The sequence below is a fragment of the Epinephelus lanceolatus genome, chromosome 6 (genome assembly GCF_041903045.1).
Source record: "Epinephelus lanceolatus isolate andai-2023 chromosome 6, ASM4190304v1, whole genome shotgun sequence".
Taxonomy (NCBI): domain Eukaryota; kingdom Metazoa; phylum Chordata; class Actinopteri; order Perciformes; family Serranidae; genus Epinephelus; species Epinephelus lanceolatus.
Genome location: NC_135739.1, coordinates 29,978,068 through 30,002,073, shown reverse-complemented (window position 1 = coordinate 30,002,073; position 24,006 = coordinate 29,978,068). Strand labels below are relative to the sequence as shown.

Here is a 24,006-nt window from a genome sequence, read left to right as displayed (position 1 = left end):
TTATTTGGTGTAACTGCTGTAGGGGAATACAAAAAAACAAACCGAATAGGAATGCATATTGTACATTTTAGAGTCAGCCATTTTGTATTTAGTTATTTGAAGTTCCTTAAAAGCAAGGGTTACTTGAAAATGTAGGTCTAAGTTGAGTCGTTTCAACATTCATGAATTTGTAGTACTGTGTGCTTCCCCTCTTATTTTGGTATTGTGTGTTGGGTGCATTTGCCTTTGAGTTGATCACCATGTCACGTTCTAGGCCTGTGACAGTATTAAGCCTACCTCTAGGCTGTGGAGGGCAGCAGCGCAGCAGCTGGAACTGGAGGTTGTCGGTGCGGAGGTTTTGGCCCTCCAGGTGCTCCAGCAGCTCAGCAAGATTGGGACGAAGAGTCTCAGTGCCGTAAAGGCGGAACCCATCTGAGCCCACCTCAATCTGGAAGTTCTTATACTGACGCACAGGGCGAGACTCCTTCAGGTCAATCTGGATGCAGAAAGAGAGAGTTTTTAATTGGTCAAGAAGGTTTAACTTCAACTTCAACCATATGTTTGTCCCTGGAGGGCAAATGGTAATACAGGAAGTAAAGGGCAAGAGTGAACAGTAGACACTGGAATACTGCCACTGACATGCAAAAAATGTACTTTGCAAACTGAATGATGGTTTATATAGTTCTATTTAAGTTCTATGGACACATGTAAACACCACAGAGATGTGTCACTACTGTAAGCCATTAACATTTACTTAGTCCTCATATGAACTGTGACTGTAAACAGTGGTTAAGATAACCCACTGGGTCAGCTCTAAATGTCTGAATGAATGTGTGTGTGTGTGTGTGTGTGTGTGTGTGTTTGTGTCTGTGTTCCCTCCCATATTGACTCATAAGGCTGAGGTACACTGAAGTGACCTGTTTTAATTTAAGCATCCTGTAATATAATATAAAATGAACTGAAAATATTTGGTTTAGTGATTCTGTGTGTCTACGTGTGTCATTCACTCGGGTTAATGAAGAACCTACACAACATGACATGGCCTGACACTATGTTTTTCTCTAAGACATTTTAATGCAGAGAGGCCTGCAGATATTCAGTTGACACACAACTAAGATGGGAGTAGTCTTGATTCCGGTTGTGGTTTACAAAACAGGACCGACACTACAAGTTTTTGATTGCAACAAAAAAATGTATCTTATGAAAGTGATTACAACAGAACTAGGAAGAGTTTTTTTCTTCTTTAGTTTCTCAACAGCCACACCACCTTGTCAAGTTTGGGTTTTCTCTGAAATAATATTTTAGTTCAATTTCATTAATTTTTGGCTATAGAAACACGTATCCTTCTAACACATGTAACAACTATAATTTACTAATTATTACCCACTATGAGTCCAACAAGTATGGGGTAGCTGTAAAACAATTCATGGGGCTTATTTGTCAACTGCTGATTTCACTGCAGGATATAAATAAAATACAGCTTCCCAACATCTAATGAATTAAGGCGACACTACCTCGGTGCAGACCACCGTGATGATGATGTACTGGTAGTCAGTGCAGCTCCAGCGCAGGATGTAGGTGCCCTCCTCGTTGCCCTCCTGACGCAGCTTGTGGATGGCATACTCTGTGCTGGAGAGGGGAAAACACAGGAAATGGAGAGGTTCAATCAAAAGTAGACCAAAAGTTGTAAGTTAGAAAAAAGACCTAAATACAAGAAATGCATTCAATGCAAGAATTAATGTTATATTTGTAGTTTTATTTTCTTTCACGGTGTTTGTGGTCCGTTGTGAGCTGTACATTGGTGACCAAACCAGTTTCCCGTCTACAGATGAATAAAGTTATCTGTTTACCTGCTATTGCTTCATTTTGTGTGACTAAAATTTTCTGAAAATGAATACTATAGAAATATAGAACAACCAAACTGCCCTAATTAGCCACGAGCAGCAACAAAATCTAAATTTGGATAAACTTCAAACTGTAAAAATGGAAAGGTTGATAAACAAGATGAGCCTTTCTTACAAAACCTTAATTTAGACTGACTTTAAAAAGCAGTGGATTATCTCTCAAGCAGTGATCCAGGGGTCAAGCGACCCACGGGTTAGGCGGTTCGAGTAAGCTTGTTTGAAAATATAGCAGGTTTCGGGTGGGCAGGTCATTGCGTGGCAAAGCAATGTGCAATAGTCCACCTTCCACCTTCTCCTTACTTCTTTCTGTCTCTGTACGTCCCTCGGTCTCTGTCTCTTTCAAGCACACACAGCAAGCAGCTTTATCATCAGCGCTTCTGCAGTCAGAGTTACAATTTTTTTTTTTTTTTTAACCATGAAAATATGGTTAAGTCGGATGTATTTAAATCCCTCTGCTTATTGTGTCCGGTAAAAATATTTCCATTGGAGAATATGTAGGCCTAATACTGTGTCCTAACAGCAATCAAACAGGTGTCTCTGAGTTGTTAAATATACACATATATTACATAAGGAAAAGAAACCACTGTACCTATCAGCTGTGCGCTCATGTAAACAAACCAGGTGGGACATGTATCAGTTGTTTGCTCGAGATCATGCTTCAGATGTAATCAGTTAAAAGATGCATGAGGACTTGCTATCTTACTACATCTGTACTTTTTCAACAGAAAACACACATTTTATATTGTGATATTTACTGAAAATGACATATAATATAGCCAGCGGGAAATAATTTCAGCTCCCATTTGCCTGTTCGCAGGTGAGGTTCGGTTAATTGATTACTAAGTTTGTGGATCAGGCAGGGCGGATTGGCTCTTATAATAGACAAGGATGGTGTGGGTTAAATACTAATCAGGGTCACTGACAGATGGTTAATGACTAATATGTGTAATAAGACTGCCTGTGTCCAGTAACACTTTGTGAGGAAACAGGCACATGCTTACACACACATTTACACCAATAAAACTACAAGTACTAACCAGATAGGTCCATGGCAGCTGTTTTTGGTATTGTGCACCACTGAAGCAGGGGCCACCTCCTTGCACAGGAAGTGATGAGCATCCACTGTCAGCCTGAAGTACCCGTCCACGAGGGCTGCGAAAGACAGAGCCTCATTCCTGGAAGGCATTTGCAGCTCCTGAAAAGAGAAGATACGAGGAGAGAGCGATAAAGAGAAGGAAGAGGAGGTGATTAGAATAGGAGCTATTAGAAAGCCACTGTACTCCAGAGAGCTATCTAAAGGAGCAGTGGTGTATTACAAAACTCCAAATCTATCATCATGATGAAGCATGATATCACCATTAGTCACGGCTGAAACCATCAGGCAAGAGGAAGGCAGAAACAAAAGTATCAACACAAATGAAGCCGTTCGTCACATTAACTATGGAAACAAGTCAAAGCAGTTGTCCAAGTTGTTAAAATATGCAAGAACAAGTGATCCTATTATGACTGTGCTAAGACTCATCACAATGGTATTGACTTTAACATGTAGACCTGAGGGCGCTTAAACAGCAAAGCCACAAGAATAATTTATTTTTTAAAACTGAATTCATAAATACCAAAACTTTGGCAGGTTCCTACACATTTTCAGTTTCAAAAGTCCAGCTTATTGCTTTTATATTTTAGAAATCTGAATACTGGCAACAGTCTTGAAATAAATATTGTGCCATACTCGCTTTTCTTTTTTTCATATTTATCCAGACCTGGAAATGACTAAAATCAAATTCCATGCTGCGTAGAAATGCTGTTAAAGAAAAAAATAATGGAACAATGATGGCAAATTCTGGTGTTAATATGAATGAATTAAGAAATTGTTAGAAGAAACCTGTTTTTGGATACTCAAAGACAACATTATAGAATATTTACTGTAAACACAGTTTGTTTACAGCTTCCATCATAGTGTGACACTATTCCACCGTGCAGTGACATGTTGTTACTGACAACTGTATATAATAAACATATGAACTACAACTGAGGTCAATGAAAACAGATTTGGATGTCTAAGTGACAACAATGGAGGTCAATCCCACCGAAACGCAGCGCTCTTTGAATTGTTTGCCTCACCATCCTCTTGTTGTCCTGTCTGTAGATGGTGACCGTCGACTCCTTGATGACAGCGTGTGTGATCTCGTGGAAGTCGCAGAACACCTCCCAGTCTTCGCTTGCTTCTTTCTTTTTGTCATTTTTCTGTTTGCCATCCTGCTTGTTCTTCTTTGACTTGTTTTTTTCCTTGGTGATCACAGGTGGCTATTTTAAAGAAATACAAACAGATATAAACACACAAACCATGATATAAAAAAATAAACCAGCAGTATTTTTAAACAATGTTAAACACTGCCATCTAAAAATACTGTTATGACCTGTGCAAGGTTTGTCCCAGATAATATACAGTACCATCACATTTGGACAAGTCAAGTCACCGCAAGTGCTTATTAATTTCCAAAGTAATTCACACTCAATATCAAAATGATAGGAAATGTGTCCACTATGACATCTCATCATCTCATTTGTTGAGTGGTTTGATTGAACATATTTCAGTTCTGTGTGCATAAAAATGGAAAACTTAAAGTTGAAGTGTTAAAAAATTAGCGAATAGGAACTACAAACATAAAAAAGAAGGCACTAGTTGACTTTCTTTTCTGTAAAATATTCTTATTTTATGCCTATAGGGACTTGGAACTTCTAATTTAGTGACTTCATATTGATCTTCGCATACATAACACTCACACACACACTAAAATAACCTTCTCTAATGCCAATATTCTGGTGACTTTATCCAACTTAAATCATAATTTTTCATGTAGAAATATGTTCTGTTGGAGCTACTCAACAAGGAATATGTTTTTCTTTTTTGATGTTTGACAACTGTTTGTTAGTGCTAGTTAATCCAACATTAGAAAAACTATCACAGTGTTCTTCACACATAGTTTGACTCACTGCAGCGGGCTTCTTCCTCCAAGAAATGCCAGTGGTACCAGTAACCAGGACCTGCATGTCATGGCTAGTCTCTATGTTCTGACTCTGGCTCTGCCCTTGATTCTGGTTGTAGTACCCTGAAAAGAGCAAACATACATTATATCGCAGCAGTTACACATGCAGCCAAAATATTTAAATACTGCAGATATAGAGCACATGCATTGTAAACAAAAAGAAAAACATTTATATGTTAAATAACTGGTTTCTCAGTATTGTTTTTGGAAAATCTTTCAGTGATTATGCAGGGATTAGTGAAGCCATGGAAATGTTTTACGGCTACTATATGTTTACACCTGCTCTTAACCAGGTTGCTCAAACCATCCAGCTCTGCATCAGTGCTTTATAATTTCACACATTGGTTAGAATCATCCAGGGTCTGGTCTACCCTGTGATAAGTGGGTTAATGTGACATGTAAACATCTTGTTCCTTTCACTTTTGGTTTTCACCATCTGCACAAAGTCACGCAATGTTTTAGGGTATACTTTGATGTCAACAACCTGTCTTTTTTTTTGTCAGAAGTGTGGGCAGAGCACCACAGATACTCTGCATGTAAACACACCAAACTAACCACTGTCACGTAACCACTAGAATCCAGTGCAGCTGATTAAAATATTGCAACGGAGAAATTATGATATTAATTTGTGGGAGAGTAGCAACCTATCTTTTTCTCATCATGCTTAATAATTTGAATAGCAATAATAATGATATTACTTGTCTCTCTCTCAAGAGTTAGTCATTAAAGCAACTCCCACAGGGATTATCTTGACAAACAAATAGTTCTCTTTCTAAAGTATCTATAATCTCCTGTAATACTAGTAAAACTACATCTCAAACCTGTTACAAGCCACTAATCTGACATGGTGCTTGAGAACTTTAAGTCATGGGCATCCCCTTATCATCTTCCTGAATTCTTACCATAGTAACCTCCATTGCAGAGATCTCCTTCCTGCATCACGCTGAGAGAGACGGGCTCAAACACCTCACTGCCTAGGCCACTGGTCAGGCCCTCCAGTGTAGCCAGGTACTTGATCTTCAGATCATACGGCGTGATGTTGCTGTCCTTCATTGTGCGGCGGTTGAATTCGCTGAGGAATTTCTTGAAGACGTTGTTGATGCGGATGCGTGTCAGGAAGTTGCGCTGCTTGATGTTGCGGTTCAGTGATTCTGGGATGAAACGTTTGTAGCTGATGGGATTAAGATAGAAAGATAGATGGAAATGAACAATTTTGCAGAACCAGTGACATCTTTCAAATCCCTTCTCAAAAGTTATCCCTTTAAAAAAAAACCACTTCTTTTATTGATGCTAGCATAGTGTTTTATTTCTAACATGTCTTCTCTGATTTATCATTACAATTGTTGTTTTTATCTTCTATTAATGTTGGGTATTTTATTATTTTTTTACGTGTGTATTATTCTTAATTTTCTGACTTTATTTGCCTCATTGCAGACTTGAAATGTTAAATTCTGCTTCAACCATGGAAAGCACTTTGTAACTTAGTTTTAAAAAGTGCTGCATAAATATAGTCTATTTATCTATAAACAGTTAAATTCTCTAAGTGCTTCCTATGCTTTGTGCAAGGGTTTTGAAGGTAAGGAAAAACAATGCATGATTTCTCATAAACTACATGTTAAAGTGGCCTTAAATAAGTGGCTATGTAACTTAGTATGGTATGTCCGGCTGTTTTTGTACTGTATATCTACAGGGTCTCGAAGCTTAAAATGTGGGGAGGGATTATAACGCTAAAGATATAAGCAACAGCGTGTGAGGTGTAGCTGTATGGAGTACCTTATGCATGTGCAGTTTTCCCCATGTACTGAATCCATCCCAGAAAATAATCTCAATCAAGCAGGCATATTTCCATATTTTTCAAGTACTTATTTTAAATATTCTGTGCACATGTCTGTTTTTTGGGGCAGTGCATGAATGTGGCCAGAGTCCACTTGTCTGATAAGAGACACTTGAAATGAGCTAGTAGATTTTTATAGAAATTCTCAGGACAGCATTAGAAGGGTCTTTAAATGTGGGTGTTATTTAAGACCTTAATCAAAGCAGCACCATCCAGACTTGTTTACAAAATGAATGATTCAAGCCCATGCCATGTTGTGTGTTTGCTCTACCTGATTTCACGAGAATCTGTGGGTGAAGTCATATCCACGTTCGTGGTATAGTGAGTGATAGCAAGCACAGCCATGCCCAAGCACTCATTTTCTATGTCATGCTGATCTACTTCTGACTGGGACGTCCTCAGTGGAACCACGCCTGTTTGGAAGTCATGCTGGCCCTGCACAACAATCACATAATATTTAACACAGAGACACACCAAATGCATATCAACATAAACTCCATTGGACATTGGGTAAGATATACTGTATGATTTGGTTCTTTACATAGCACTCAAATCCTGTCAAGACGACCAAATGAAATAAAATGAAGGAGCTATACTTTGGAATATCTGACCAGTTGTTATTGGAAAGTTTGAAACATCAGTTCCTGCTGAGTTAGAAATTTTTCCTGTCTTTTTATATATTCACTGGACTGAAAGGACGTAATTGACAACAGTGGCTCCTAATTACACTCTAGGGGTGTTACTGTCTAAAGCTGCACTTCCTGGTATTGTTACATTTCCTTCCAGCTGTTGATGTTTTGAAACTCAAATGTGAACTGTGCTGATGTTTATGCCTTTAATCACAATGTACTTTCAAAGGTATTTTAGAGAAATAAATCACATATACAGTTAAAAAAATGTTCTTGTTGAGTGAATTCTTTAAAATATATTCTCATATTTGCAACAATGAGAGAGTATGCCTAAAATGTTCCCATAACAATGTAAAGAAAGTCATCAGTGACTGATTATTCTTTCACCTGGGCAAACAGGTAGTCAAGGGAGGCAGCGTCCAGTAGGGGAGTTCCTTCCGGTGTTTTCTGTGGGCTGAGTGCTCCTTTGAGTTTACTGATGCAGTGTCTCCAAACTGGAGACTCTCCTTCAGTGGTACCATGCCAGTTTTTGAAATAAAACCTTTCAGGGGGGAGAAGAAGGAGAGAAATTAACAGAATTAATGTGGGGTGTGCAAGAAAGCATGCACAGCTTTAAAAAGGCACTCTGAATACATAGTGGCTGGCATTACAAGATAACAAGGGTTGTTTTATGTCCAATGAATTCCAGAAACATACTGTCTTCTTGAATGTGCTGATTTCGAACTCCGGTATCCAGGAACTCACTACTTGGTTTGTAAATTATTCCCAGCAAAGAAGAGTAATTTTAGTTCTCCAAATAACTAGATAGACCTTACCTTTGGCTGGCCTTTCACCAAAGGCTGAAAACTCATCAGTGCAGAGTTGAAATATCATAATGACACAGAGAAACAATACAACAGGAAGTGCTCTACTTCCTCCTGTATTATATACAGTGATTAAAGTGTAAAGATGTCCATGACTAAAACTGGCCCATGCCTATTTTTCTGTCATGTTTACAATCACGTTTTACAGATAAGATACGTACCTAGCCAGATAGAGTTTTAGTGCTGGGTAACATCTACGTGTTTTTTTTAACTTTTACGTTTTGACCTCTTTTCCTGTTTTCTCTGAAGTGAAGCAATTTTTCAGCTAGTCTGTGCTTTTCAGAGGAAATATCATCAATGTCTGTTCAGCGTCACAGACGTCTGTCTATATCCTGTCATGACCAACACTGACACTGGGCAGTTAACAGGGGAAACTGACTGAAAAACATACAAAAAAAAAGTAAATAAAAGAGAAAAAAACGATACTAGCAGCAGATAAAAATCCGCAAAACGAGCACATACATCCTAATGAAGGAACTGCTGAAATAATACGGGCCAGAGAGAAGCATTCAACCAGAGGTCATGAAGATATAATGCTTTTTGATACAGACAGGACTCCTTAAGACAGTGCAGGATGTGGGAGGAAGCCCATAGGACAAAGGGGAAACTGTTTGGGGCAACAATGTTAACTATACTTGCTGCCCCTTTCTTTCTCTTTAAGCTGCACTAGTAGTTAGGGATGCATGATGATACTAGCATCTCATCAGTACCAGCCGATATTGGCTTTAAAATTAACTATCAGAATTCGGGCAATGTTTTTCACAATGAATGAATATTACATACATTGAAAATGAATTGTATTTCATGTCTCCATCTGCTGGTGGGCCATCCCAATAACAGTATGTATGCATAATGTAATGTTAATTCCACTACAGAAAAGACCTGATGATCACTAAAATTAGGTAGGGGAAAGAAGTGATCATCAGGTCTTTTCTGTAGTGGAAAAGACCCGATGATCACTAAAATTAGGTAGGGGAAAGAAGTGGGTATACCGATATCGGTGTTGGTTATCGGTCAAATGACTTGTTACATATCAGCATGTCAGATATCTGCAAAAAATCCAATCCAGATCCAATATCATGCATCCGTACTCGCAATGATGGTAATATTGTCAGACTGTCAGTAGGCCCGCAACTTTGGTCCAGACTGATATATTTCAATGTGTAATTTTGTACAAACATTCATGGTCCCCAGAAGATACTCCACTTATCCAGTGAACTTTATCAACTTTTGCATTGGCACAAGTTTTGTACAGATATTAATTGCACCTTGACAACATATTATTTAGTTATGACATTCCCATCAGCCCCAGTTGTACTTTGCAATTTAGCAAACATTAGCATGCTAACACACTAAAATAAAAAAAAACATTAAATATGGGAGACATTACACATGCTCAACATCAGCATGTTGCATTTAGCAAAAAGTACTGTTGTGCCTAAGTGCAGCCTCACAGCCCCATCCATCCTGGTGGCACTTTAATCCATGTATTTGTGTTTGTGTTCAACATTTGTTTATGCTAAAGATTGTGTGACCACAATACCCCGCCTGTCTGGCAGACTGCACTACGGTACGCAAAACAGGCTGCAGCAAAAAGCACATAGACACAAAGCACACACAAATATACACACAACACACGCCACAGTTAGGCTCATTGCACGTACGCATTATACTCCACAAGCTACTGTCAAAGCAGAGCACAGAGAAAGAGGAAGTGCAAGTGACACCACAGTTATGTTGTTTTCCCTCTTTGCCTGAAATGCTACCCCTAACTTTTAGAACAAAGAGGGACTTACAAACACATGCTCACAAAAACAAAACAAAAAAGACAGTGTCATCATTGGGTCAAGTATGAAATTTGGCGCTACTCTTGGCGTCACTTGTTAAGTTTGTAAAAAGCCAGTTACTCACTGCCTTCTAGTCCTTCTCTAATGGCCACATGCTTTTTCTGAGATTATATTAGTGTATGGCCAACAGTTAAAAACAGCCCATTCTGAATACCAAACATTGTTTCCGATATCTTTGGCCATTTTCTCTTCTCTTTATTGAGCCAAAATGAGAGTCAAGAACTAACAAGCATGTGGAAACTTGAAGAATGTGTCTCATCTTGCCAAGCCATTCAGTGCCATTTGCTATGTTATGATCCTGTACAACCAGAATCAAAGTACTGCTGATTCATAACACACATCCACGCTATTCAGCAAAGTGTCTTCAGACAATGCCAAGAATTTAATGCTATTATGAAACTGTATGCAATTAAGTGATAGGCCTTCAGGATTCATCTGATGGCACTGACAAGCACATGTCCATCCATCGCCTTTTATGTATGATTAATTCAACCTTTAAAACTTTCTAGGAACAGTAATACATATAATATAATTATAACACTTTTCTGAACAACGTTACATGATGCAGTTTTGACTTTGCTTTACTCATTTCACACCCCCAAATATCCTCACAATACTTCTTAATGGTGTGTTATTTACTCTTTATGAAAATCCACCAATAATCTGCATTTGCTTCTACTTGATAAGTTCAGTTATGGTTAGAAAACCCAGCAGGTGTACATGCATGAAGCAAACAAAATATTTATTTTTTTTCTTTTTGGTATATTTGATTAAACACAAATTCTCAAAGTAGCCAGCTTCATAAAAATGAAGACGATTGTAGATACAATTTCCTATTTCAAAGCTGGGGTGTGAGGGTGGAATTGATGTTGTTTGCAACACATTTAAGTACACTCATAGATGGACACATCACTCCCTAGAGTCCAGACTAAATATATACAGCATTACTCACTGTATTCCATTTATTTTCCACCAATTGTTGTGGCACATGTCATTGTGGCAGCGTGATAAACAAAGTAGCCCTGGCATCCACCTTTCCATGTCTTTCTGTTCATTACGGGGACTCCTGCGGTGACACCAGGCCATCTAGGATATGTAATGCCTCTAGTGTATTCACAGTCAGTCCCAGAGTCTCCTCCAATTTGGACATGGCCCTTAATACCTCCAAAAGGAGGCCTACAGGAAGCATCCTGATCCAAATTGGATCCTTTCAATACGCAGGAACAGCACTTCAAGCAATTTCAACCAGTTAGATCCCACAACTCATTCTTTGGTCACCACCCAGAGCTCCTGGACCAAAGATGAAGGATGGAATGTAGACTTATTAGTAAAAAAACAAAATGTCTGCCTTCAGGCTCAGCTTCCTCATCACTACCAGTGGTACATAAATCTACTTGTCCAAACTCCATTACCATGTTATATTTGAAGTCCATCACTCAAGGGAGTAATTGTAACCCACTTGGAAGGGAATGCTCCAGAGTTTTCTAATAGACTTTCATGGCCTCTGACTTAGAGGTCCTGGCTCTCATCCTAGTTTAAGTTCAAACCACTCCTGTGTGTACTGGAGGTCAGAGAACTAAATCATCGGCTCTGTGATCACACTGGAGGTCACAGAAAAACTGCATCATCCCTGCAAAAGGGAGTGGGGACATAATTCTGAGATCACCAACCGAAAACTCCATATTAGGCAAGCTTTTTCCCCTAAATACTTCCTTTCTCGTTTTTTGACCATTTCAGTTAGGGCTGGGCAATATGGAGAAAATCAAATACCACAACATTTTTACTAAATTCAATGACATAAATATTGCGACAATATTGTAAGAGACATCTGGTGCTCTGACAAATTATTTACATAATGAAATTTTTGTTAAATTTAATTATACGTAGTGTGGGTAAAGGCAAACAAAAGAACAGCTAAAACAGTCTGGTAAGTTCAGCATATTACATCACTTAAGAGTGATACAGCCTCTAAAATTAGGAAAAGACGACACGTAGGATAGTATGAATCCCCTATTACGTCTGGAACCTCCCATCTACGACGGGCTTGAGACGCACCCTTGTTGAAAACTTGGCTCAGATTAATCTGATCCCGTTTGATTCGGTGGTGGATACCACTTGCGACGTCATCCCCAGCAGTATTCGAATCCTGAACCTTCTGCATGGAAGACAAGTGCTCTAACCACTACACTAGGGAGGCCCCAACACATAGGATTTTATGATGTCCAAAATCTAAGATGATATTTGGTCTCATATTACAATATCGATATAGTATCGATATACTGCCCAGCCCTAAATTTAGTCTCCTGGCAGACCTATGGTGACATAAGGAAGCACCCTTTCCAGGGACCAACCCTAAGACCCGAAAAAGGCTAGATACACTAATCTGCTGTTTAGCACATAGGTAAAAACAACAGTTAAAGCTAAACAAGAGAACAGGCCTGCCCCTGTCCAGGAGTGTGACTCCAGAGCCTAAAAGTAAGCTCACATATCTACCTCTGTGATGGCGTGCAGGCTGATTCATTATGGTTTGTTTGGTATCGCTCCACCTCCTGCTCCTCCCAACCAGAAAAACAAATTCCACATCCCAGGAGCCCGCTTTCATAGTCAGGTGTCAGCATGCCAAAGTTCCTGCCTTTGCCTGCTGCCCAACTGGCAATGCACACTTTATCTTGTAGGCTGGGTCTTTCCTACGAGTGTCTCATATAGTAGATCTTTAAATTATATTAAATAATATTTCCACTACCTTTAAAACTACACTGCATTTGATGTAGTTCAATGAGAAAAACACAGTTTCAAGTCAAGAAATGAGTTCATGGAGATAAAAGGCAGCCAGAAAACTAATCTTCAACTCCAATGTAGTCTTACCTCATGCGATAGTGCAACTTGACACTGGTTTCATCTGTGATCTTGAACTCGTAGTTGGGAGGGTACCACGTGCCAGTTGTCTCATCATACAGGGAGAAGAGGTTATGGCACAAGGGAGAGATTGCTGAGAAGGGAAAGAGAAAAGAGGAAAAAAGATCAATATTCAGACCATTTATTGGATTGGGGTTGAGGCTTATTTGCAGGCCTCTGTCCAAAAAGAGGATTTAAGAGCAACAGCAACTAATCTTCTTATAAAAGAAGCTAAACACAAAGGTCTACATGCTCCATTTTTATACTCAGACATATGTGAAATGTAGGACTCTGGTTTTAGTTCAATGTAGGCCCTCAAATGCCTGAAACAAAAAGAGATCATATTCATATTTGCTAAGCTAACCAGAGTCACCTAAACAGTCAGTTAATATTGGTAATGGCTGTGTAGACACAGAGAGATGCTTCTAAGAGGCTCTACAATGACACTTAATCTAGTTTTACAATAACCGATTCATAGCTTTTCACCTGTGGTTGTGACTGATTTCCAGTAGTGCTATGTTCATATGACTGCTTAGAATGTAATGCATTTTATTTCACATGTTGACAGCTGAATGGAAGCACTTTGAGGTAAGGCAGTAATAAGCATTTATCTACATTTGAAAACATTAACACACAGAGAGAAGTTCTCCTCTGTGAGAGTGGAGTTTAATACTCTCATATTTATTCCTCGCTGAACAGTTAACTGTGAATTGACATGTTTCATTAAGTTAATCAGAAAGACAACCGTCAGTAGCTGAAAAATTACTCATTAAAGGCCGTAACCATTTTGCCAAATTATTACAGAACAGCACACCCAAATGACAGCTTATTACCTTTCAGTGTGGCTGGTGAACGGGGCAAAAGTGATTAATAGGTTAATCAGGAAAGTGCACAGTAAGTGCTGCCCAGAGCCACTCTAGACAATTCTTGTAATTCCAGCAGACGCATTACAGCGCGTTTCAGAAGCACCCCAGAAGCTACTAAAAATACACACCTTGTATAGATTTGAGAGCTGCAACACATTGCAAAGATCAGACAATAAACTAAATTAAAATAGCCAAAAAAAACACCTGATTATCTACGTATGGTAGATGCACAATATCAAGGGAAAACTACCAAATCAACTAAATCTGCAAGTCTACAAATTTGGACAGCCAAAACACTCTGCAATCCCAGTGTGGTTTGACGTAGAGTGTAGGACAGAACAAAACTGGTTTGCAGCTGGACCACGGAGAGCTGCAGATGGTGGAACTGTCTCTCCCAGTTCGCCTACACTCAAGATGGCAGCAAAAATAACAAAAAACAGGGATTTACTCGTCTCAAATCATGCTTAACTTAAGTGGATCATAACATTTCGGGTATGGGATTAATCTGCAAATGCGAGACCCAACTGGTCAGGGTACACCTGGTGGAGATTATGAATATCCGTTTTATCTGTGTTTTTCAAAATATTCTTACTTGATCTATGTAAAATCTGTGAATAACATTTTTTTAATAACATGTCATCAGAGAGTACATCATTAAGCAAAGCAGGCAATTTTTGATTATGCCAATTAGCCAACAGGTCAGTAACTCACAGCATTTCTTAGCAGCATCCACACAGAGCTGCTCCACGGTGTAGCAGCCTTTGAAGTACTCTAGCTGGTGCACCTCCGGTATGTAAAAGTGGATCTCCAGGCCCTGAGTGGAAGTAGGTGAGGAGGAGAGTTGAGCCCTCTTATTGGACCTCCTCATCTTCCCACAGAGTTGCCTGCTCAACTCCATCACCCACAGAGTTGGCATTCAGACACTGGATAAGTGAAGTGAAAAAGAGAAATGGGAGAGTGAACTTTGTGGCTTTCAAATTACACCAAAGTAAGCTTTGCATTTAAGTCTATTCAGAATAGGCAAGACAAATGAGAAAACACACATGGGAAACAACCTAACTGATATTTCTCTTATACACAACTTATTGTTTTTATATGGTTTTAAAAGTACTGATATTATTAATCATTCACATTTTCAATAAAAGTCTGTTTTCACACGAATTGGGGACTTTTGATACCAAGATCACTGGTATGAGTTTCCCACCCTGGTATAATTATATAATCGACACTTTGAGGAAATGGTTGACCACAATGTAGTTAACATAGCCAATCAAGTGTTAAAAGGCGCGTGCGTGTGTTGCAGTAAGACTAAAGTGTTAATTGTGAGCTCAGCAAACAGCAGCAGAGAGTTCAATGTTCACATACCTGATGACTCATATTAATACAGTGCAGAGCCCCAACTCACAAAAGCACAGAGAACGCAGTGATGTCTCACTAAACTACAAGTGAAATGACGTCAGCCTTGTGAATGACCTGATGACATCAACATGGAGGACAGATCGCTTCTGCGCAGGGGCTACAGGAGACTGTGTCCACTGCGGGATGAGTCGAATTGCCTGTCTACACCCCTGCACAGCAAAAGCAGCAGTCATGAGTCCATGTGGAGACAGCACTTACAGCTAAATGCGACTTGAAATAAAGATTGATAACCACTGCATCTAGGCATCTATTCACATTTGCTGTTACACACGTAAGTGTATAGGAACAAACTTGAAAAAGAGGAGAAAGGGGGGAACAGAGATATAGACACATGAAGAGACAATACAGTGAGAGACAGACTGATAAGAGTTTATCGTCTCTTTTATCACTGACGTTTTTTGCTTGTTGTAACTGCTGTTAACTTCCTACTAAGCTGACAAATAAATTCCATTTAATTACTGAACCCTTGGACGGACACTCATTCCACCCTGTTAAACGCATCCTGTTTCACACTAAGCTAAAGCTGATCAATTCAGTAAATATTAGCTTTATATATATATATATATTTTTAACACTGTGTGAACTGGTATGTGTCAATCCTCAGACTTAACCATGAGTGAGCGGATGTCAGCCTGGCAAGCGGAGCATCCTCTAACAGTCATCATTTCTCTTCATTCTCAATTATTACAGCTAAATTTCTTGAGAAGCCATTTTACAGTGAGTCATCACCCTGCCTTTTAGAGTGAATGTGTTAATCAGTAAGTGTGTCAATCTCCCTTGCTCTTCCTCTTTCTACCTAAATTCAACATAACCTTTCTGAATGCCACTACAGTTTAACGCAATAAATATCTCTTGTAAAATCTAATGTGGCATATTAAGAAGGTTATCTTTGACAAATGACATGTCTGAGACTGGTTGAGACTGACAGTGCTGAACTGATGCCAGTTTCACAAGAGTTTCACAATCTTTGGACCACATTTTTCCCAAGATTACTTGAGCTTGTCAGTTTTCTTCTGAGTTAACTTCTCACTCCCCCTCAACAATGTCACCCTGCCTTGTGTGCGTGCCTTAGTTTTAAAATGACTAGAAATATTGTTTCTGCCAGACAAAAACAAGACCTTGGAGCATTTTATAACACAACTAGTGATAGACAGCTGATCCTGGCAGGTGTGGATGATTCAGGTACTTCCTCCATATGCATCTGCGTTTTACCAAATACTGAACTAGGGCTGTTAATAATTACTGTCATTATCAATTAAACTTTTCTAGAGTAACCAATTAATTGTTTGGTCTATATAATGTCAAGAAATAGTAAAAAAATAAAGCCCATCACAAAGCTGAAATCAGATTTTTACATTATTTTTTAACAAAAGCTTTAATAATTGAGCAGTTGTCGATACTGTTAGTCGTAGAAGTTGTCAATAAACCAATCTATCAATCACCTAATTGTTTCAGCTCTTAACTACATAATTTTAAACATGCATGTTGTCACTTAGATCAGTTTGGGAAATATTCAACAGAGTTTGGAAGCTTCGGGTGGACTGGACCTCAAATAGCAGTTGAATTCAACTCTACTCAGTTATTGCATAATGGCTGGTGTTAGTTAAATTTAAAAAAAAAAAAAAAAAACAAATAGGCTATATGTTTTTAGATTGCGTGGTTCAAACCAATAAGAAAGACAATGAACGCTAACCAAACAAACAAATAAGCTCCTCTGCATCATTTGCATCAATTTAGAGTTTCCCCTGCCTATTTAAGTCTGAGGTAGGCAGCCCAGCTAAAAAAGGTGAGTAAAAAAATTGACCACAACCATCACAACAAAGGACAAGAAACTGAAATAAAGTTGATCACAGGTTACTTAGGTGTTCCCTGACTTTTTCTTTAAAGGTCAAATCAGTTTTTCCATACAGTAACTGCAAAGGTGAGGAGCTGCAGACAGTGGCCATTTAGTTAAGCAAAGCATCAAGACAAATATTCAAGGTAAGCAATAACTATCCTGTTCCGTAACAGGGTTGTAAAACTAGCCTACACAGGCATTTAAGTGGTCAAAAGAAGGAAGACAGTGGCTAACAAGCTAACAGCTGCTCATATATTTTTAAAGATGTCACAACTGTCCAGCGGAAAGTACTGCGCACTGATCAAAACAATGACACATCACAAATGGCAAGACAAAGTGAGAAGTACATCAAGGCCAGTCTTTAGTCTGACTGTAACAGCTTTTCATTCCAACACAGTGGATTGCAAAGGCTATATGAAGGCTTATACCTGATCAGATTCTCATTAATTACCATTTTTCATTTGGTGAGCGGTAATCGAATTCTCTCTACCTAACATTTTGGAAAAGACACTTGTGGCACACATCACAAAAATATCATTGTCACATGCCTTGTATCAAAAACTGTATTAAGATAAACATTGCCAATCATCACTAATCTACAGTTTAATTAAAGCACTGGATAAAATGAATTCTACTCAATCAAACAAGAGCAGTGTCCAACTCAGGCGCAATGACAGCTGCTTGTAGGTTAAATCCAAAGACAATTTTTTAACTTATATTATTATTTTATATTATATACTTCTGATTTCTCACCACATCCCTAACTGCTACTGGGTGTGATCCAAACATATCTTTTATCAGGTGAAACTAGATCCACGCACTCATGAGGCAAGCCCATCAACTGTGAAATTCTTGACACTATATCCAAACAATAATGCCAACCCTCAAAAAATGCTGCTCATGCTCCCGCTCTGCCAGTCATTATCCAACAAAAAGCCAAAACTTGGCATCAACAAAAAGGGCTGCTGCCAATCAGGGCAGACAAAATGCCAAAAATTGGAGTGAGCCTTCCTCACAAAACATTTCAGCCCTCCTGCTCTCATGTTTGAGATGGTGATTATAATAATGATTAAGGTTAGTGAATGAGTAGATACTTAACTCACATTGACTGATAGACTAAAGATAAGGCTTTTATGTTTGTTTACATTCCGATACAAGGAGAATACTTGGATTTATTATCTGAGTACTGGCACTTGACATTGATGGGGTTTTTTTTAATTTTTGTATGGCACTTATGTGCAATCAATCTTCCTCTCTATGTCATGTTTTGTGCACCTTTTTCCATCTGTTTCCTGTTTTGTTTTGTCTTTGATATAACTACATTACTGCACTTTAATAATGTAAGAAAACCAGTGGTAAAAAATACATTTACTCGGGTACTGTATTGAAGTACAACTTTGAGGTATTTGTACTTTACTTGAGTATTTTCTATTTAATGCTACTTTGCACTTCTACGCCACTACATATCTTTTTACTTCCCTACTACTATTTGACAGCTGTGCTGCTGCTGGTTACTTTGTAGTGTCAGATTAATACAACATATAATAAACAAATGAATTGTGATGTATTATTGTAGATTATGCAACCTGGGTCAGCAGTATATAAATTTGTTTAAAGTCAACCCACTTTTCCCAGCTGCAATGTAAAGTGGTGCTCACACATAAATGCATCAATAATTTTAATCCAGCTATATAATTGACTATATATATTATTGTTAAATGGGCCATTCTGCATAATGTGTAGTTTCTACTTTGGTACTTAGTATATTTTGACTATAATACTTTCAAACTTTTACTCAACTAAGATTTTACATGCATGACTTTTACTTGCAGAGTATTTCTACACTGTTGTGTTGCTGCTTTTGTACTTAAGTAAAAGATCTGAGTACTTCTTCCACCACTTCCACCTTGTACGTGCTGAGCTAAGACATCCCCCTAAATGTCAGAGCATTCATACATCATTTAATTAGTGTGCTATCCCACCAGGGGGTTTCCTGTACCTGTTCTTGATGATGCAGCACCCATGTAAGTACACTGACTTTAAGTGTGTGCATTCATTATTACTGCAGTTTTGGTATACCTCTGTCAATTGGTCAAAGTCAGGACACCGCCCTTCAAAAGTTGACACTGTTTTCACTGGATGTTCATTAAATCAATTACAACTGTACTATTTTGTGCAGGGAAAAAAAATCTATATTATTATTATATTATGGGTTTCTCCTTATCGATTCACTGTCTTTAAGGCATAAAAATCTAATTCCATGACCTAGTCTATAAACTTTTGATATTTGATGTTATTTAATATCACAATAACCACCATGTCAATAACTCTATTAGGCCTAACTACAGTAAAGCACTGGTCCCAAATTAGAAAATCTAACAATGTGACACTATAAACAAGTTATTTCACTGATTAACTGCCTTTAAATCAGAAAATCAGAAACTAATCAGTGAAATATTACTTTAATGGCAATTTACAAGACATCTTTTTGGTAGGTATGTCAATTCAGGATACATACTGTCAGTTCAATATTTTATGCCCCTGACTTTTATAACCCTAAATTTAGGTTAGTGAGGGGGGACTATGCTTAAAAAACACACAATGCAGTAATTTGGATGAGCAGGATTTTTTTTTAAATGTCATCTTATTTGTTTCATTACATTTCATCAAAATGTTTTACAGCATATCTCACCTTTTCAAAGTTGCAAAAACAAACATGCCTGAAGTGAAAATACAGTGGGAAGACAATACGCTGTTACAGAAATGATGTCACAGAAGCCACTTGGTTATTACAGGGAAAAAGGTCAAATAAGTGATAAATCTAAAGTTCTTTGATGTTAAATATCAGGTTACCATTTAGCATTTAAATGTAATTCCTTTGACTGATTTTACATCCAGTACAGTACTGAGTCTGAGTAGAAAATTACTCTTCACACAAGTACGTTGACTTGATATCAAAGTGAATTGGGTTAAAGAAATTTTGGTCAAGTGTTACAAGTAAAAATTAAATAGCTCTGCAATTAAGGATGCCATGTGTTCATTCGGATCTTAATAAAATGCAGATCAAACGTAACGGTGTGGTTAAAGTGCTTTAAGTGTTCTAAGAGTTCCTGTCAAGGGGAGAGCTGCAAAAAACCACAGTCTTTCATCGTTTGAGATTAATTTTTTTGTGAGTGGTGGTAAGGCCAGAAATTCTGTGTCTATGTGTGTGTGTGTGTGTGTGTGTGTGTGTGAGTATGTGTGTGTTGGGCCCAGGAAGAGGCACCTACCTGACTGTCAACCTCAAATGCGTGAAGCCGTTTACCTTTTCGTTGACAGGATTTTGCATGATTTAATAAAATATTTACATTACAAGTTTTTATTATCAATGAATCTACATTATATCCTCAATTATAGGGTTAATTGTCCAGTCTATACAAAGTAAAGTATGTGTCGAAAAGGCCTATCAATAGCAATGGTACATATTCAGGTCATTACCACAGAGAAGTAAGAAAAACAGGAAATATTCACATTTGAGGAGATGGAACCGGTGAATCTTTGCCAGGCTTGTCTAAAGAATTACTTAAATATTATATCACTCATCAGAATCATTGCCAGCTGATTTTCTGTGTATAGACTAATAAAATCATCAACCAAACGTTACAGTTGTAATGACAGGCGTGGGACACAAAAGTGACAGCCATCTTCTTCCTGCTCTGTTAATGGGTTTAATTCCTGCTGACATAATAAAACCTAAGCATTGTACTTGAATGCATCTTCATAGTGTTGGAGCAGGGTCCCTGCGGTCCCTGTAATCCTCTCTGGTCCGACATTAAAGTAATAATAGGTTTCACTTTTCTTTCCCTCCCCATAATGCAAAAATGGAGGAATACGGACAGCTGGCTATTTTATAAAGACATTTCTTATCAACAGTTCGTCTTAAAGCGGTCAAAAACCCATATAATTCAATCCAACATTGACTGTCGTTGTCAATTTTGTAACGTTAGTGTTAATCCAATATACGTTATGTCTTGAGATAATGTGAAACTTTTTATACAATGGCAGGGCCCTAGTTTGTGGTGGCGTTGTTATATTGGATTGCATCATAGTATGGCTTCTCTCTAGTAATTCGTCCTCACTCTGTCCACTGTGTAGGTCATTCATATTAATTAAATGCATTTTATCGCTGTGTACATCAGCCCCTGGCAGCATATGCGACACTGAACATGAACGTCTCACTGCTATCATGCCAAACGGACGAACGTAGGGTGACATTAGCTTGTTAGCCAGTAGTTGACTTACACAGTCAAAGCAAACAACAGCTGGATATTTCCCAACTTGACAACGAAGGGGAAATATGACAAAAGAGCGAGTGTGTTAAATGGACCAGGAGCTAGACGTTTCTCTCGATGGGAACATTTAATAAACGGCTATTTACTCACCTCGCGATGCTTAGCCAGACAGCTGGCAAGTTACTTCCGTTTCGTATCAGTACATTAGACGCTTCAACCAAGTTGTAGCTCCCCTCTCGACGGATTTTAAGTGTCGTTTTTCGGCTGTTTGATAACGAAACCTCCCAAGAAATATATCCAGTATCCAGGGGAAAGGAAATATGAAGCTAAATCCACGGGTTTTGTTGATGCTAGAGCGGAGACGTAGTCCTCGGTACTTGTCTATGGCTCTCGCTTGCTTACCCTTCCTGACAAGTTCCAGCCCCTTTCCCGAAAACAACGTCGTGGCCTACTGTAGAACTCGGCTGCTGATTGGCTGCTTAGCCTGTCAATCAAGGTGACGACATCAACCCATAGCATCTCAGGCTGGACTCAGGATAGGACACATTGTTCATTTAGAAAGAAGAAGCATTACATTTCATATGATAAGAATGATACTGAATGAAAAAAATATTATTTTTTAACTTCTATTATACACTATATTGAAATATTACATGGGTTGACGAGTGGTAAAGCAATGAAAACAAACATTTTGTAAAGCCTTACATATTTTTCCCTTTAAAATGCCTTACATATTTTTCCCTTTAAAATTATACCCCTATGTATACAGTTTTTGTCTTGCCCTTTTTTGTTTCCCTTTTTAAAAGTATAACTACCTTTTTCAAAGATAATTGTATGGATTGAACATGATACAGCATTTTTTTTTTAATCACAGTGTCAATATGTTTTTACTACTCATGTCGTGGGGACTAAAATCTATTTCCATGAGGATGCACCTGCCATGTTGAGACAGAAAGGTAGATCCCATATTATTAGCCATAAAATTAAGAACTTATCTTGAGTATCTCCATTTTATGCAATTGTAAACTTCTTCTCCAAACACCCAGAATATGATGAAATGCTGTAGAAAATAAACTACCAAAAACTATATCCAGTAGTTAAAACTAGTATAACCTTAATGTGCAATGAACACATGAATGCAGCAGTAATAATAATCCAGAAATATAGTATGTAATAGTAGAACACTGACAGGGATCATGAATGTGAAACCAACCTTAGTGTCAAACTCAATATATCATTCTGAAATATGAAGGTCAAACATCATACTGAAATAACAGTAAGTAAAATACTTTTTTGTAATGGGGGGTTTAGATTAAGGAAAGTCTTCAAGGAAAGGCTGTAACATCCTCCTAAGTGAGTAGAACAAGACATTAGGACAGAGGGTGGCACACTTGGTGGCATGTAACTAAGTACATTTAGTCAAGTACTACATTAAAATACACATTTGACGTACTTGTACTTTCCTTGAGCATTTCCATTCCAAATTTCTGTTTCTACTCCACAACATCTCCTGTGCAAATATTGTGCTGTTTGTCAGGCTGACACCTTTATTTACTTTTCAGATTACAATTTTGCATAGCTTTTCTGTCCTGTAAAAACCATGTAGCTTCCCTTTTTTTAGTCATAAACTGAAGGATGAAGTGTTTCTTTATGGGTTGAGAAAATTCTCTGACATGTTGAGTTAAAAATAAACTATTAAAAAAACTTGGATGAGCTGGAAAATGCATCAGCACAAAGGTGAAAACAGGGCTGTTTTTAGGAGTTCATGAAATGGTGACTTTTTGGAGATATGTGGTTCTCACAGGTCAGCGAAACAAAGGATCTTATAAAATACAATGAACTGCCATAGATTAAACTACTCAACAGTATATAAAGTAATTAGTATCAATTAATGTTTAACATAAAAAGCAACATACACAATAATGCAACATTAATATTAACTCAAAAACTAAATAATATTTGCATAGCTTGGGAAGCTTACTTAAGTAAATTAAGTAAGCTTTTGAATGTAGCACTTTGTACTTTTACCTGGAAAGCAGTATTTGTGTTGTATTGCTATTTTTACATAAGGACTGGATCTGAATACTTCTTCCAGTTGCACACACCTTTTGAACACTGTAACAGGGAAGGTTATCTTTTATCTCTGCCACTCTGTGGGTCATAAAATGTAGGAAGTTCCTTCCGGGTCTTTGTTTGAGCTATTTTGTGGTTTATGTTTCCCAACCCTGACAACATGTTCTCATCATTCCTGTTTGTAATAACACAGCATGGGGCCCATCTCTTGGAAATTTGCATAACTGTCCTTTTGGAAGTGGTTGTTTACTGGAAACTGCCTGAGAGCATTCCAGTGGCGAGACATTCCCATTATCTTAAGTGTGTTAAGGTATACCACGCTTCATGTCTTGCATCATGAGATTATCTTGCATGGTATGTGATATATCAGTCTCTGCTTTTAAAGAGACGTCTTGAACAGGAGAAAATCAAGAACATGGGTGAATAATTGAAGGAAGTGAGTGAAATATGTGACAGATTCTCTCTTTACAAGACTAGGAGTCAGCACAAGCTTTGGTGATGTCATCACAAAACAAATAATGGAGTTTCCCCAGTGACTGCAG

At 38.1% G+C, this 24,006-nt stretch overlaps 1 protein-coding gene across 1 annotated transcript in view; it reads right to left on the bottom strand.

Moving 5' to 3' along the window:
• Positions 1-21,817, bottom strand: part of jak1 (Janus kinase 1) — a 46,584-nt gene extending 24,767 nt beyond the window's left edge. The window contains exons 1-11 of the mRNA XM_033622133.2: positions 21,542-21,817; positions 14,576-14,787; positions 12,969-13,092; positions 7,781-7,934; positions 7,036-7,199; positions 5,833-6,101; positions 4,878-4,993; positions 4,005-4,187; positions 2,921-3,078; positions 1,494-1,608; positions 277-475 (exon numbers count right to left, since the gene is read on the bottom strand). Of these exons, the coding sequence (XP_033478024.1) occupies positions 277-475; positions 1,494-1,608; positions 2,921-3,078; positions 4,005-4,187; positions 4,878-4,993; positions 5,833-6,101; positions 7,036-7,199; positions 7,781-7,934; positions 12,969-13,092; positions 14,576-14,780 (1,687 nt within the window). The 5' untranslated portion in view covers positions 14,781-14,787; positions 21,542-21,817. The remainder of the gene's footprint in view (positions 1-276; positions 476-1,493; positions 1,609-2,920; positions 3,079-4,004; positions 4,188-4,877; positions 4,994-5,832; positions 6,102-7,035; positions 7,200-7,780; positions 7,935-12,968; positions 13,093-14,575; positions 14,788-21,541) is intronic.
• Between the last annotated feature and the right edge of the window lie 2,189 nt (positions 21,818-24,006).